Genomic DNA, 16,413 nt, shown 5'->3' on the forward strand with positions numbered 1-16,413 from the left:
AAAATTCACTTTTTTGCCCCAAATTTGTTGAGACAACATACCAAAATATCAATCTGGAGTAAAAAAATTTCAGTTAGCTTTTCGTAAGTAGAAACAAGAAATTACGGAAGGTTTTTTATTTTTTGAAATTCCCCACATTTTTCAAAATATTTAAAAAAATTTGAAAAAAGCAATTTTTTTCACTCTGATCTGCAAAAAGTAATATAATTAGAGAATAAAGGTATTGTTTTTAGCCGCTGGAGTGCATCTATCGTCTCATATAACACGGGCAACATCATTATTTTAAGTAAAACAACGAGGCAAAGCCGAGTTGTTTTACGCCAAAAATAATGATGTCGCATGTTATATGAGATGATAGATGCACGACAGCGGCTAAAAACAATACCTTATGATTAATATATGATTAATATATTTATTTTCATTGAAATGTTTAAGAAAACTTAAACATTTCAATGAAAATAAATAGATTAATCATAAGTATACCAAATTGTAATCAAATTAAATCCTACATTTTACAAGGAATTACCTAGGGCTTAGAATCGATCAGTCCTGTTATTGCTATGCACATTCCGATTGGTTCAAATAACGCGTACGAGTATCGCGTCAACACGCACGCGCTAAGGTGTGTGATATCGTGTCATATCACACGGGTAAGAACCAATGAGATTGCAAGAACATTCTCAAGTGTCTAAGAATGGTGTATAAAGTGAGAAAACCTCTCTCTAGACTTTGATGTACTCTAAATGATAGGGCAAAAAATGTACCTTTTGCTTGCATATTTTACAAGTTATCTTGTCACAAAACTTGTGCAATGTTGTCAAAAGTGAACTCTGAGAAATCAACATTTTAGTAGCAAAATTTCAAAATTATGCACAAACCGTCCTTATATTTTAAAACTGTAAGACTTTCATGTTTGCGAAATCTTTATTTGGTGCATGGTCTTAAGTTGCATCTTTTTAGACTAATGAATCCAAATTACTGAATGGATTCATCAGGTTTGTAGATATACATTAAGGAAAATTTTCATTGAAACAAAACCAAATAATTTACTCACTATTGTTTCGCCCTATCGTTGTTTCGTCGATAGGCATCATCACAATGATGATGGATAATCCTCTCCTGGCTGTAAATACACTCTCTACAGTCGGGATACGTCCAACCGGAAGTAAGGATCATCCATCATCATTCTGATGATGCCTATCGACCATGATAGGCAAAACCGTCAATAGTGAGTAAATTATTTGGTTTTGTTTCAATAAAAATTTGCCTTAATGAATCCAAAGTGTATGCTTTTAGTGTGCCTAAATCCAAAATAATTTGAAAATCTGGATAGCAGTTTGACAGCAAAGCTTTGTTTTGTTTACACATGTTTGCTGACGGTATCAACATAGCGAATGAGACTGCATTGGACATACACACAAGATTGCGCCGCGCCACACGAATCGCGTGTGTAATCGCACTATTTCGCATTCCCGCATTCCTGACTCATATTTCTCGCCAATTTACTTCACCTGTCTTAGCCATGTGACTTTTTAAGAGTTGGAAAGAGTGAAATGATTTTTAAATCAAGAAGAAATTTAAACTTTTAAGTTTAAAACAAGTTTGCATTTTAACTTTAAAACAAGTTTGCATGATTAAAATATTAACAGCCAACAGAACAACAATGATATTTATCCCTACACATGTCCCCCTGCACAGTATAATTGCACTTACAATATTTATCATACATTATTTTACAATAAACTCTGATCACACACATGGGTCATAGCAGCTCAGTTACTCTATGGAACCAACTTATTGAGTGTAGTTCTAACCAAAGCAAGGCAAAGACGTCTTCTGAGAAGACTACCAGATGACATGGTGTCCTGGATGAGTTACGAAAACCATGCATAGCAATCAGGCCTGTGGCAAAATATCTGAAAGTAAAGAAAGAGGAAAGAATGATAACATTTTGAGGTTACAATTGCAGCATATTTTGAAAATTTCATTTATTACATAAGCATCTAGGACTCTACAATCAAGGAAATTAATGTTGGCACACTCTGGCATACTAAATGTAAATTGTCAACCCTCTCCCCCAGTTCAATGTTGATGAAAGCACTTTTTCCATTGGGCTCTCCAGTCTCCCCAACATTGGTTGAGTGGGAATGGGAGAGGGAAGGGAAAAGGTGAAGGTTTGAACTTCTCATCAAACATTGTTATACTAATTTCACTGAACTCTCAGAGCAGCAATGAAGAATTCCAACATATTGTCAGAGTGAAAACATTAGACTTCAAAATGTGATGCTATTTGAAAGTATTTTTGGTTTGTCTTTTTCAAGTTTTCAAATGTTATGGCATGATTAAAGCAGGGGTGCTTAGTAAAAAGGTGGGTATGGAGATGTGTAGCAGATTTGGGGTGCATATTCACACTTTTTTCCTTGGTCACAATTTTCAGAACACTGGTTTCGAGATGGGGTGTTTTTTCAAAATATTCTCCAAAAATCTAAAAAACATGCAGAATCTTATTTTGTTTTTAGCACAATTTGCAAGAACTGTGCATCATTTGGTAAATTTACCATACGTTTCAGGCGAAATGATAAACAAATATGTATATTTTTGGGTCTCATTTTCGCAAAACTTTTACATATTTTTTGGGTTTGTTTTCGGAATCCTAGCCGCACATCCTTATCCAATCCAAAATCAAGAATATTTTGCATTCACATCTGAAGGACTTGCATACCAGTTACAATATGATTGATCACAAATGTCTGGGGGAAAAGTCTACAACGAAGCAAATAATGTTCTCTCCTTATTCTGACAATTCCAATCTATCAGGCATGAGGATACATTTCAATGAAAAAAAAAATTCTGAAAAAAAAGGAAAAAGCACGTAAAATATGGAAAAACTGCTCAAAACAGGCTAAAACAAAATAAAAACGGTGAAATTTGAGCAACAAAAAAAAAAAAAAAAAAAAAAAAAAAATCCTTTTAAAAAGGGAAAATTCTCATGCCTTATCTATCTTTCATGCAAGTACACATGGAATTAGCCTATAATACAAGGCCAAATCCCAGTATGCTTACATAAAGGTAATACCAACATTTCTTTTAGTGTGCCTTTTGGTTTCCTTTAATCACACTCACCTCCTTTTACAGCGATCTAACTGTAAGCCAATCTGTGATGCCACTTCCCCCATCCCTCTATCATGTACTCCATACGGTACAGCAAAAGACTGGGAATGCGCAAGTAGCTTTGGATCCTTCACAAGAACATCGTCTTTCTGTAAGCCCTCAATGTTTCCTAACGTCTCCTGTTGAGTCTTAGTTAGAATCATGGGTTCATCTAGGTGTGCTTCGATACTCAACTGTCGTGCTGGGACATTAGGATCACCCTGTAGCGAAGCAAAAGAAAATAATTATTAATTTCAAATAGTGGTTTTGTTGACACAGGTTTGTAGACATCCTACAAATCCTGATATAATATATGGAATGGCGATGTCCATGATAGTTTGGTTCTAAATGCTAATATTGGTTTAAATTTACAGTTTGAAGTTTCGGCGACAACTCTCTAGTCCAAAGGTTCCCTAGTCCGAAGGCTCCTTAGTCCGAAGGTTCGCTAGTCCAAACACGTAATTTACCATTCGCTAGTCTGAATATCGGGTTCTCTAGTCCGAAAGTTCGCTAATCCGAATAATAAATAAGGTTCTCTACTTTAAATATAGAATAAGGTTCGCTAACCCTAAGCCTAACACTAATCCTTATTCTATATTTAGACTAGAGAACCTTCGGATTAGCAAACTTAATTGGTTTTCGGACTTGTGACCCTTCGGAATAGAGAACCTTTGGACTAGCGACCCTTTGGACTAGAGAGAAGTCACAGAAGTTTCAATACATTTTGAATAAATATTTTCTTTTCTGGCTTCTGAAGTTCAACAAATGTGACGTGTCATGTCAAAAGGAGACACTTTTGGGCAGGATCGTAAATGGAGAAATAGCCAAAAATCTGCCCGGCGATTTTTTCACAATTTGGGTTTGTTGCGAATTTGTGATGTTATTAATGTTTAAACTATCGTCTGATAGTTTCAGACCGAATGTAACTGGCATCTTGTATTTTTGAGACATTTTTCAAGGTAATTCCTACTCTCAACATTGTCAATAATATTTTTAAAGGCTGATATCTCAATAACTTACGACGTCAATATCTTCGCTTAGGAATGTCTGATTTCATTGGGGAAAATAGCATTGTGGAGCAAGATATCTCTATATTTAAGATATGTAAAAACCTCAAAATTGATAACCTGCCCAAACCTTTTTTTACCTTGGAAGGTTTTAACTTTAATGAGTAACAAGGCGGTTCTTGAACCACAAGTCTCGCCTGCTTTCGCGGCCGCTTGCTTTTGCGATTACTTTTGGTAGAGGCAAATGAATTTGGCGATTCTCGGCTGAGACAAAAATCACGAGTCACTCATAATATTGATTGAAAACATTGATAAATGTGACCAGCTCCAACAAACCCCGGAACAAGTTGCCAGACATGATTTTGAGTTATAGGACTTTAAAGATGACATTCCCGTAAAAAAATAATCGAATTTTGGAATTCTGAATTTCATGGTATTTGACTGTGGGACGAAGTGGACTTTCAAATCCTTGAAAGAGGTTTATTTAATCAATAATTAACAGTTGAACTATGATAATCCCTATCTTGCATAAGACAGGAAACTAATTGGCCCATTACCCAGAATAACAATTTGGCAAAAAATTCCAAAGTATCATTCATAAAATTATCCATATCTTGAAAAGTATTGATGCTATTTATATTATTTTGGCATCATTTCAAAGCTTACTGTCGAGTGCTTACATTTTTATTGAAATCATGAAATGTCAAAAATGTGACTTGTTCCTGGTTTTGTCAGAGCGGGTCACAAATGTGTACTCACTGTAATTTTTGTTCCCAGTAATTTATTATCCTGATAAGTGACACTGACAATCTCTATTCCGTGTCCTCCGTATGTGCCTTTAAAGAAGCCTGCTTTGAATGGTACATCTGAGTTGTCAACAGGAGTTGGTAGACGTTTGAATAAGCAACTAGAACTAAAATATCAAGAAAATAATAATAGTAATATTTATTTGAATTACTTGCAAAATATGAAAGTAACAAAATAACAGTACAGTTACACACACTTTACATTTCTTACACATACCAAAAGCAAGTAGTCCAGGATGGGTGAATGGACTGATGTCCAAACGCTGAAGTGTCCACCCATCCTGCACATGAATAAATAGTTTTAACTTGAAATTACATGTATTCACATCGAAAAGCTACATTTAGTAAAATAAAACCATTATGAAATCTTGAAAACAGGCATTTGAAAATACATAAGCCAAAGCAAGTAATACTGCAAGATCATTTAAGCATATTCAAGTACTCTCTTAGTTTCACTGAAATAGTCTAACAATTCTAAAATAAACAATAATAATTACATCCTGATTGCAAGATATAAAACAAAAATTTCTGTAAAGGCTCTGAGCAATGCAAAAAAGTAGCAGAGCTAAGCTGATCATGAAACTTACAAGCGCTGAACAAGGAGAGAAAGGATGGAAGAAAAAAGAAACACAGAAGGAACAAGAAAGAAGCTAACTGAAAAGGTGAGTTTTCAGTTTCTTTCTGAAAACTGGAATTGATGTAGATTCCCTGATGGCTTTAGGGAGTTTGTTCTATTCCCTCGGGCCAGACACAGGGAAGGTATTTAAACCAGATGCTCTATGTGCCCTAGGCTGACTAAGCAGAGTCTTATCGGAAGAAGATCTCAAACCTCCTCTTCCGGGAGCATAGGCTGAAAGAAGCTCACAAAGATAATTAGGGGCACGGTCCTGAGAGCACTTGAAAACATAAAGCAGAAGTTTAAAAAGAATTCGGTCCTGGATTGGAAGCCAATGCAATTGAATGAGAAGGTTGGAGGTACCAGTTGAGCGAGGGACAGAGAATATCAAACATATTTCAGATCTCACTGAATGACCCTTGTATGAGATTCATATTTATAATAATTACAACCCCTGCTTTTGGTATCAAATCTCTAACCAATTGCCTCCTTGCTTTTGAATTGCTGGACACACATCCCTGCCACTTCCAAACTTAAGATGCCCTTCCAACCCTCCCCATCAAACAAAGAAGCACTTTGCCTCAACTTAATAGTATTACTTTCTCACTGAAACAAAACCACCAACAACTTCCATATCTCTCAATACTTACTCATATTGATTGAGTATGATATATTTGATTCGTAGTAGCTCTATATGGTGGTCATGCATATTGGGAAAGTTATGCTGCAGATTTGCATGACCTTCTAAACCAACTTCTTCTCTTATCCAATTTTGTAGCTCCTAGAAGGAAGATGAAAAGAAGAGAATAATGAATGAATCTCATCCATTTCATGTAGGGCTGTTGTCAAGTAGAATTTTCATTGTCGACAATCGTCAAATCTCAAGACCTGACGTTGACAAGTTGTTGACTACTGTTGTCAAGTAGAATTTTCATTGTCGACAATCGTCAAATCTCAAGACCTGACGTTGACAAGTTGTTGACTACACAAGTAAAGACAAAATATTAAGTTCAACAATCGAATGGTGCATCTTTTATTTTCGTAGAAATATTACCATATATGCATTATCAGACTATTGGGATTGTAATGAAAAGATAATCTACACCACTTTAATACGAATGAAATAGAAGACTGATGCAGTTGTTTTATGGTAAATGGTGATGTTAAGCATATCTCTTAAGCTTATCTCTTATATTTTTGCGACTATTTTTTTTTGTCGCCAATTGTTCTATGATTGTCGACAATCAGGAAAATGGCTTTGTTAACAATATTATTGACAACAGCCTTGTTGACAACAGCCCTAATTTGATGTGTACTTCAATTACATTTCTGCAACTTTCATGTATCTATATTATTCAATTTCACAAAGTCTGTGACCCTGAGGAAGATCTTTTGTCCTCATTAGTTCAGCTTTGCCACAATTTGGCACTTGCCTGTTGGCAAATGAAGAGTTACACATGTTTTAGGCAAGTTGTTTAACTACTGTTAGTTTCCCAGTTGTTATGTTAAAATTTTGCGAGCAGTGCGGTGTAGCCAGGGGGGATGTGAGAGTGGCAAGCTGCAAAACAGAGGGCACCTCCAACAAAACTAACCACAGTGAGTTAGGGTTAATAATAAAAAGTTTTAGTTATGTGTTATGCCGAGCCCAGAGTGGATATCGTGCCCAGAGTGTGATTGTGTACATCGATTGGACTCAATTACAGCTCATGATCTCAATAAGGCTACTGCCCTCTGCACATACTGTAAACGTTAGCCTAATGGCGCTACAGGCTCTCTTGACATAAGAGGAATTTTAGGCACAATCTAAAAGTGCCCTCCCGGAAAAATTCCCACCAGGAAATAAGGACACGGAACCTTAATTCTTGTTGGGATTTCAGAGGAGGGAGCTCTTTATTTGCACTTGAAATTTACCCCAAGGCCAAGGAGCCCAGGTGCGCCATTAGGCGAATGTTTACGGTAATAACCACTCTTTACTCTGCACCCACCTCTAAACTCTTCAATAATTGAGAGCATTGGACATACCTCTTGTCTGCTTTCAAATAGTCTGTGTTTATCTGGTTTGCTGCATAACACTGAGAAATTATCTTCTGATTCGGCATCACCATTGCCCTGCAAAAAAAGCACATGTGCATTATGCAAATCTTTTTCAAACGACTCCTGAAAATTCTAATAGCAAGTTTGTGTACAACATTATAACTCATTAATATATTCCCCAATCTGGCCAGTCTTGTAAATTTTGAAAATTTGTTAATTCAATCCGCTGTCGGACTGGAGTATTTAGGATTTTTGGGTTGCCCCGCACGGCCCAAATCTGAACCTTATTACTAAAGCTAATCTAACCAGGAAGGTCTCTCAATTCTGACCTAAGTCACCTGCTGATTCTCAACTGCAAAGGAGATAGACTATAGCCCTAAGGCCTAAAAAAAAATTGTTTGACTGGCGTAACCCGACCTACCCTAAAATTAGGCCCGACCCTAACTTTTTTCTTTTTTTTTTCAAAAAAAAAAATTAAAATTAAAAAATAAATTTAAATAAATAAATTTTAAAAAAAAAAAAAAAAAAGTTCCAAAGCCTTTTTATCAAACGAAATTTACAGCTTAAAAAGTAAAAAAAAAAAAAAAAAAAAAAAAATTAGAATCCCGACCTACCTACCCTAAAAAAAATTTTATGTTACGCCAATCAAACAATTTTTTTTTAGGCCTAATCCTTCAGGTAAGTGATCTTAATTATAAATATAAAATCTTGGCCTTGTACATTATTGTTAATCTTCTTCTCAATCAGGCATGAGATAGCCTAATAGTTCCAAGACTTGTACACCACCTACATACATTCACCCAAAGGCTGACAGTAAAATTGTTAACTTGATTGTTGGGAGTGGCCTTCTTTTCCTTGTTCTTTGTCTTCAAATCTGTTTCTCACTTCTCTTTCCATACAGGCCAGCATGCTTATATAGGCTTTTTAGCCTGGCTTGAGTATTTTGCTCTCTTTCCATACAGGCCAAAATGCTTTTTGCTCTCTTTCCATACTTATATAGGCTTTTTAGCCTGGCTTGAGCATTTTGTTTGAGCCTGGTCCCATTAGGACTCTTTCCATACAGGCCAGCATGCTTATATGTTTTTTAGCCTGGCTTGAGCATTTTGTTTGAGCCTGGTCCCATTAGGACCCAAGTGTGATATAAAATTGGATTGATTGAGGCCATATTTATTGGTTGAGCTATGAGTTTTAAAATATTGGACGAGACATAGTCGAGTCCAATGTTTTAAAACTCAAAGCGAGACCAATAAATATTGGGTGTAAAAGCATACAATTTTATCATTATTATGTATTGGATCCAATATTTTCATACATTTGGATTCATCAAAACATAATAATGTCTCCACACGGAGCGACCGTTTCACAAACAAACAGTCAAGAATTATGCCATGTTACCATTTCTATATACTTACTGGAAGGACTTGTAATTTATGTGGTCCATTGGGACCTTTAAGGCACTCCACTATTGTCTGTTTATCTTCATTGATACGAATATGAAATAGCTGTCTGCTCCTTAGAGGCAGGCAAACCTTGGGATCTACTGGTGGTAAGTACTGGATAGCAACTAACATGCCATCTTGGACCTGGGAGAAGGAAAAAACAAACAAAGAGCATCAATAGTGCTGCAGCTTACAATCATATTCTGCATAACAACATATTCAAATTATCAAATCTCATTGAAGTTTACAGAATAACTACCAGAATGACCAATGGACCAGGACTCGAATTTCAAAGAGACCACTGAGGCATTTGCCTGTCCTTTTTCAGTTTTGGCCTTGGTGCCCTTGATCTTTTGTCAACTTCAAGGCAATCTTAATCACTTGTTCGCCTTGGTTCCCTTCTTTGTCTTTGCTCAGTGGCCTTGAAAATGAGTGCCCCTAAAATTTGAGGCCTGCAATGGACATAATCACAAACCATGAAAATACTACTATTCAGTGGTTGGCTTGAGCATTATACTCATTACTGATTACAATCAAGGTTCTGATCCTGGATACTAAGGATTTAATTTTGGTATATATGCAAGTCGTCTCTGAAAATGTTGTTGGTTTACGGTGTGTTTTGCGGCCACAGAAGTCAGCAATGGTCTGTAAACTTTACAAAACCCTTTGAGTATGGTGTAGCACACTATAAACCACTGTTCTTCTTTCTTGCTTTGTAAAAATAGTTTTAAATCAGGCCTTCCCAACTAGTTTATTTGAAGTGCCAACTGGTAAATTTCAGTGATCATGAAGTGCCAACATGTTAAGGGAGCCTGAGGACTTTGTGAGTTAGAGCGGGCTCATAGCGGGTATGGTGCAGTGGTGATGCTTTATCGGGGTCCAGGGGGCAGCTCCTGGATTTAAAGGTTTTTAAAGGCCTAAATTGGGTATTTTCACCCCTTTTTTGTTCAAGATTTATGTGAAAAAATTCCTAAAATTACTGTGCGCCACTTCGACTGACTCCAAGCCCCACAAGTGGCTCGCGCGCCGCCAGTTGAGAAGGCCTGTTTTAAATCAACAAATTAACATGTTGCTTGTTCAAACCAAATCTGATGACTTACCCTAATGCTTACTAAGCCACCATAGGGTCCCATCTGAGGCTGCCAAGTACCTAGTATATGACCATACGGGTGCAACACTGAAATAACAAAATAACATCTTGGTGTAGATTATTTGTTCAAATAATACTTTGATGGTGGATGGTATGCTTATTTTGTAAGAGGATATCTGCAAACCATCACAGGAGATTGTTATTTTCTTAGGAGGGTGGACATGAATATACTGGGGTCATAGTTTTTTACACCAAAAGGGGGTAATAATTTATCAAGTTATCAAGGGCTTGCGACTATCAAAATTTTCAAACATTCTTTGCAGTTACAATGTACATGCTCCATGCACATTCTTTCCAACAAGGGGACCATTTCTTATTGGAATCATTTGTTTTGGAGGGGGTCATAAACATTTACAAACCAAGATAGGGGACGTCATAAAAGTTGACTCTGATCACTGTCAGGGGTAGCGCTAGAACTAAACACTCCGGTGTCCGCAGGGACCCCCGAACTTAGTCCTGCCAGCAAGACTTCAGTCTTTATCATAATGACATCTACGGACCTGAAGTCATGCAGCGTACATAGGGATGCACTGTACGTTTAAGAAATCCAAACTTCAAGCATCAAGAAATATACCTTGTATTTGTCAGTTTTACCTCAGAGATGCTGTAGACCCTCTCTACACAGTGTAGAAACATCACAAGTAGAATGCTGCTCAATATTATAAATCCAAATCATGAAAATCAAGACATTTTGCAGAGCAATATTTTGACCACTTTTGCACTAAGTAAATTACTCCCATGAAGATTGCAGGTTTTTCCAACTCAGGGAATGTTGAACCATGGAAGAAAGAGATGAGAAGGAACCACAACGACTTCGATCGACCAAGTTTTAATCCGCTTATCTATTGACGCATGAAAAGAAAAGCTACCAATGGTACTTACTTTCATGTATGATCCATTTACCGCGATCGATGCTTGGCGAAATCATTACTGGAAAAAAACTATAACAAACCCATCCAAGAACAAACAAACGCTACCCAGAAGTAAGATTATGGAATTTCACTGATGCTCTGAACATGTATAGTAGCTTTGTTTTGGGATCTACAGTCAAACTGTTTTCTTGATCGTGTTGTGTAGAAAATGTCCTTTAACACATCGAAAAGGTCATCAAAATCGGCCGCTTTTTGCTGAGTTTCATCTTTAGCAAATAAGGTAAGATTTTGGTGACTTTTTCGATGAAAAATTGATGCAAAATGTTCTTAAATAATGCACAATGTTCCGGTTGAGTCCGGTACATGAAACCTGTTTAATTTAATAGTTTATATGTGTATAATCGTAACTAGCTAACTTCGTTTCAGTGCCAAAGACTGCCAACTCTGAGAAAAAAAGTCATCAAAGTTCGGAAAATTGGGCGAAATGGAAGAAAAAGATGTAGGCCATCAATGACCGATGATCACGTCGCCAGAGAAAATCCTATAGAGTGCTTGCACGGAAGGTCATTAGTTCAAATCATCCTTCAGACACGCTCCAGAAGACATGCAAATACATGGAGTACAATACCAATCACCTATTTAACGCGGGTATTGATCAAAGTAAATCCTCATGAATAACAATGTCAATTAAATGTCGGTAAAGGGAGTGGACAAAGTGAATGCGTTCGTTGTGGTTCCTTCTTATCTCTTTCTTCCATGGTTGAACCCACCCAAAAGATGAGATCAATGTAGATCAATTACCTCAACTTTGTGAGTATAGACTAGTACAGTGGGATTAAAATCATCCAGGCACGCCCAAACCCTGGTACAATGGGATTAAAATCATCAGTGCATGCCCAAACTGTCCTTGAGAGAGTTCCTCAGCTACATCCTTAGAGCCCAAAATGAGCCCACATATTGTGATGTTTCTTATTTGTGGAAAAGATAGCAATAGAGTGAACTGTAACTCTAGGTATGACGAGTTACAGTTACTGGAACTACCCCCGAACTTGGAGAAAACTAAAAAGTAGGGGGTCCGGAGTAGAGTTTGGCGAGTCCGAGTTGCAGAAATGCAGTATAAATAGTATTTCTGCAATAGCGCTAGGTTGAAAAACTGGGGGTCTGCAGGGACCCCTGAACTTGCAGTAAATTTAAAAACAGGGGGTTCAAACTCTATTTTGGTGGGTCCGGGACCCCAAAAAGCAACCTAGCGCTACCCTAGATCACTGTCATACTCATGACCCCACCCTCTCCAATAAAATAACAGAAGTTAACCCATTAGGATAAGGGGAGGGGAGGGCATATTTATTATATAGTTAGTGCATGTCCTAAAAGTCAACTTACCTTTTGTGTATACTGTTCTGTAAGATTCTTCTGGCCATCCCTTGAGTTGATCTGATGTGAAATTGTATTCTATTTAAAGAAGAAATAAGAAATGAAAACAATGACTGTGAATTGTTGGGTTAGTGGCTACAGGTATGCTTGCAGTGTCAGTGATTTCCGCAAGATATCCTCTCAAAAATTCCAGTAGGTGCGCTGGTGCGGACTGTTGCTGTAGAGGTTATTCCCCCTTGCACCACCTGTACAAATTGATTTGGTGACTGGTGTATGGTTTTTTTTCAGACCTGATTTGTTGGCACATTTGTACTGTTTACACATGTCACAACTTGCACCTACAGCACTTGTTTACATTTTGAGAGCGTGCAGAGCATAAACACAGAACAGCAGTGGGGTTCTGAATTTCTGATTGGCTGAATCTTCTGACAATCATACATTGTAGCAACAGACCGATAATCTGATTGGCCGATTGTGCGTCAAATCGTTGGTCAGCGCCCTTGAAGACGTGAACACAAAGCTCCGCGTACATTGGATGACCAGGTCATGAAATCTTGTCATCCGCCAAAATTTTTGGTCATCCGTATATATATTTAAAATTAATAATATTAATTTTTAAAAGTTAAATTAGAACTTTGTATACATATTAAAACTCATTAATCAACCATGAACAGGGTTGTCACTACACTGGTCGGTGCCGGCCGGTAGTAACCAGCACTCAGGCAGACCAACCGGCACTCAAGGGAATATGAGGACTTGCCAACCGGCACTCAAGTAGAGAAATTGTACTTTTTACCCTAAAAAAACAGCTGGAAAGTGACGCATGAGAGTATTTCGGACAAATATCATAGAAATTTAGCCGGCACTAAAATCAGTCTAGTGACAACCCTGACCATGAATGATCTAGCAATTAGCTCTAGGTCAGTGAATTTCTGGTCATCCGCCAGCAAATCTGGTCTTCAGGAATGGGATGGATGACCACTTAATATGTACACTGTCCACGTATGTCGCTCGTTTTTGAAAATTAATAAAACAGTTTTTTGCACCAAGAATTTTGTTGTTAGGGGTTGTGCAATAATTATGAGCCCTGGGAGAGGGTAAAATTGGGGGGGCAAGAAATTTTTGGCGAGCCGAAAGGGGGGGGGCAAGCAATTTTTGGTGAGCCGAGAGGGGGGGGCAAGCGATTTTTGGCACACATTCATGGGGCGCCTTTAAAATAAAACGCTCTAAAAAGGCTTAGGAAAACAGTACGGAAACGCTTTAATATATGCAAATTTTCCTGCTCGCTGCGCTCGCAACATATATCTAGACCATTTGAGGTTTGAAAATTGGGAACCCAAAAATTGGGCATGTGTAAGGGGGGCGGAGATTTTTTGGCGGGATGGGGGGGGGGGGCGATTTTTGGCAGGCCGAGAGGGGGGGAAAGCGATTTTTGGCGGACCATTCGGAAATTTTACCCCCGAGGGCTCATAATTATTGCACAGCCCCTTAAGGGAAGGGGTATGAACGTTTGGACAGTATTTATTGTGACACATTAGAGCACATCAGACATATCGAATTGCATTCTGAATACGAAGAATGGCCTTCTGATAATTTTGATTTTTTGAAATTCGCAATGTATTACAGTATTTTTACACATATGGCAAATCATTAAAAATTGATATTTTTTATATTTAAAGTACTCGAAGTAAACTTTATAAATCTGATGATTTCTACCTAAAGTGTATGTCTAGGTGAGATGAAAAGCCGACGATCAATTGAAAATTTTCACCTTTCGTATTGAAGATATATGGATTTTTTTTCCCAAAACACCAAAAAAATTAGGTCTTTTTGGGAAAAAATCCATATCTTCAATATGAAAGGTCAAAATTTTCAATTGATCGTCGGCTTTTCCTCCCAGCTACATACACTTTAAGACTATATCATTAAATTTATAAAATTTACTTCGAGGACTGTTAATATATATCTCCAAAATGTGAAAAATATCAAATTTTAATAATTTGTCATAAAATTTGTATTATATCGTGAATTTTATAAAATGAAAATTATTTGATATCAGAAAGACATTCTACAGAATTGATGACATTTTAAAGAATTTTTTTCAAAGTTCTAACAAATAAACCTGCGCAAATCAAACAAAGTGTGTATATTTCCTGTTGACATCCAAAATGGCGCAAGCCAGTCCTATACATAGCATAGGCACAGCATATATAGGACTGGCAAGCGAGTCTAATTCTTCTCTCGACTCGAGCTCGATCGAGACGATTTACTCTTTTCACTTTTCATTTATAAAATCTTGGATTCAGAAAGAGACGGAGGCATTTAGCCATTTTAAAATATTTCATTCATTTGGTGAATGGGCTGAATGGGTCAACCCTTCACCCATAAAAACGATGCATTTACTACAATATCATGAATATGATTTTATGCACATATATCCAATGTATCACATAAATACATGTATGAATTTGTATATGCTCTCCGATATATGCTCACCTTCGAAACAACGTCTTTGCCATACAGACTCGATTTTCGTGGCTGCGTGAAACTGTTGACAGACCAGTGCAATTCGCGCTAAATCAACACCAGGAAGCTCAGAGAATACACTAGATAAAAGCTCTGGTGGTAGTGATAATATGGACACCATAATGGACAATTGTATTTGATGACTTATATCACCCAAACTGAGAAAATATCATTATTTTCACGCGGATAGAGAACGGATTTACACAACTTCTCCACAACACAACACCGACCGGCGAAATATCCTGATCACAACAAATGTCAACTTTGACCTCTAAAATGTAACGTCAGTGTTGCTAGATTGGGCGTATTGGGTGTAAAATTAAAAGGTATGACGTATGACATGACCCTGGACTGGAAATCAGAGGGGGGGGGCTGTCCAGGGGTGGGGCTGTCGGAGGAGGGGCTATGCAGTAATTATGCGACCTGCCCTGGAGAAGGGCAAAATAAGGGTGGGGGAGGGGGCAAGAATTTTTGGCCAGCCGGGGGGCAATTTTGGCAAGCCAAGGGGTGTGGAGGGTGGGGGGCACACTGAGCATTTCTGGCACACATTGGGCGGGGCACGCAATCAAAGCTCTAAAAAGGCTTAGGGAGTGTACATAAGGTTGGTCTGAACCCTAGAATTATGAAAACTTTCGGGCCTCATAACTGCTAAATTATTAGTCTAAAGAATATAAGTATACATTTTTAGAATGTAAATGACTTGATGAATTCATCTGTGAGGTCCAATTTGGGCCAAAATGCTCATTTTGGAGAAAATCCAAAAAACGGTTTTTTTTTTTGGCCCAAATTTTTCGTGCATCGTAACAAAAAAAATTGTTTGGCCAAAAATTTTTTTTAATTAATTTTTAAAAACTAGATAAAAATATCTAGGGACCGTTTTTTCATTTTTTTGAATTTTGACCAACTTCACCAAAAATATTTGAAATTTGGGCGAAAATCGGGCTTTTTTATGATTTTTTTGAAAATTTTGCATTTTTTGACCATTTTGGTGCAAATTTCTCAAAGTTGGTCAAAATTCAAAAAAAAAAAAAAACGGCCATGGGCAGTGGCGGCACCAGGAATTTGGGGGAGGGGGGAAATGGGGCCATGGGGGTGGGGCAAGTGCACAAAATTGCCGCAAGCAGTGTAAATTTACGTAATTTTTTGCCCCAATAGGCCTAGTGGTGGGGGGGGGCAAACCGGGGAGGGGAAAGAAAAATATGGCCCCCTACCAGCACACATTCCCAGCACACCGTATTACAGGGTTCCCGACCCCGCCGGAGTTATCCACGTTTTGCATGTATGCGACTATATCGGTAATATTTTTATAATAGGGAAAATTTTCACTCTTTTTGGAAATTCCACACCCACTAAGGGAGTGTTCATAAATACTTTGGTAGGGGGGCTGGAAAATATGTAGGGGGGGGGTCATAACATTTTAGGAGTTCTGAATAGGGGGG

At 37.7% G+C, this 16,413-nt stretch overlaps 1 protein-coding gene across 1 annotated transcript; it reads right to left on the reverse strand.

Annotated features, from left to right (window-relative positions):
* Window positions 1-204: 204 nt before the first annotated feature.
* Window positions 205-15,211, reverse strand: LOC140135679 (F-box only protein 31-like). Its single transcript, XM_072157266.1, has 9 exons — window positions 14,945-15,211; window positions 12,458-12,526; window positions 10,153-10,229; window positions 9,026-9,196; window positions 7,602-7,688; window positions 6,230-6,360; window positions 4,917-5,070; window positions 3,124-3,371; window positions 205-1,916 (listed from the first exon to the last, which is right to left on the reverse strand). Exons 1-9 carry the CDS (start codon window positions 15,093-15,095, stop codon window positions 1,763-1,765), a joined length of 1,242 nt encoding a protein of 413 aa, XP_072013367.1. The 5' UTR covers window positions 15,096-15,211; the 3' UTR covers window positions 205-1,762.
* Between the last annotated feature and the right edge of the window lie 1,202 nt (window positions 15,212-16,413).

This window comes from Amphiura filiformis, chromosome 16, assembly GCF_039555335.1.
Source record: "Amphiura filiformis chromosome 16, Afil_fr2py, whole genome shotgun sequence".
In the NCBI taxonomy this organism is placed as follows: domain Eukaryota; kingdom Metazoa; phylum Echinodermata; class Ophiuroidea; order Amphilepidida; family Amphiuridae; genus Amphiura; species Amphiura filiformis.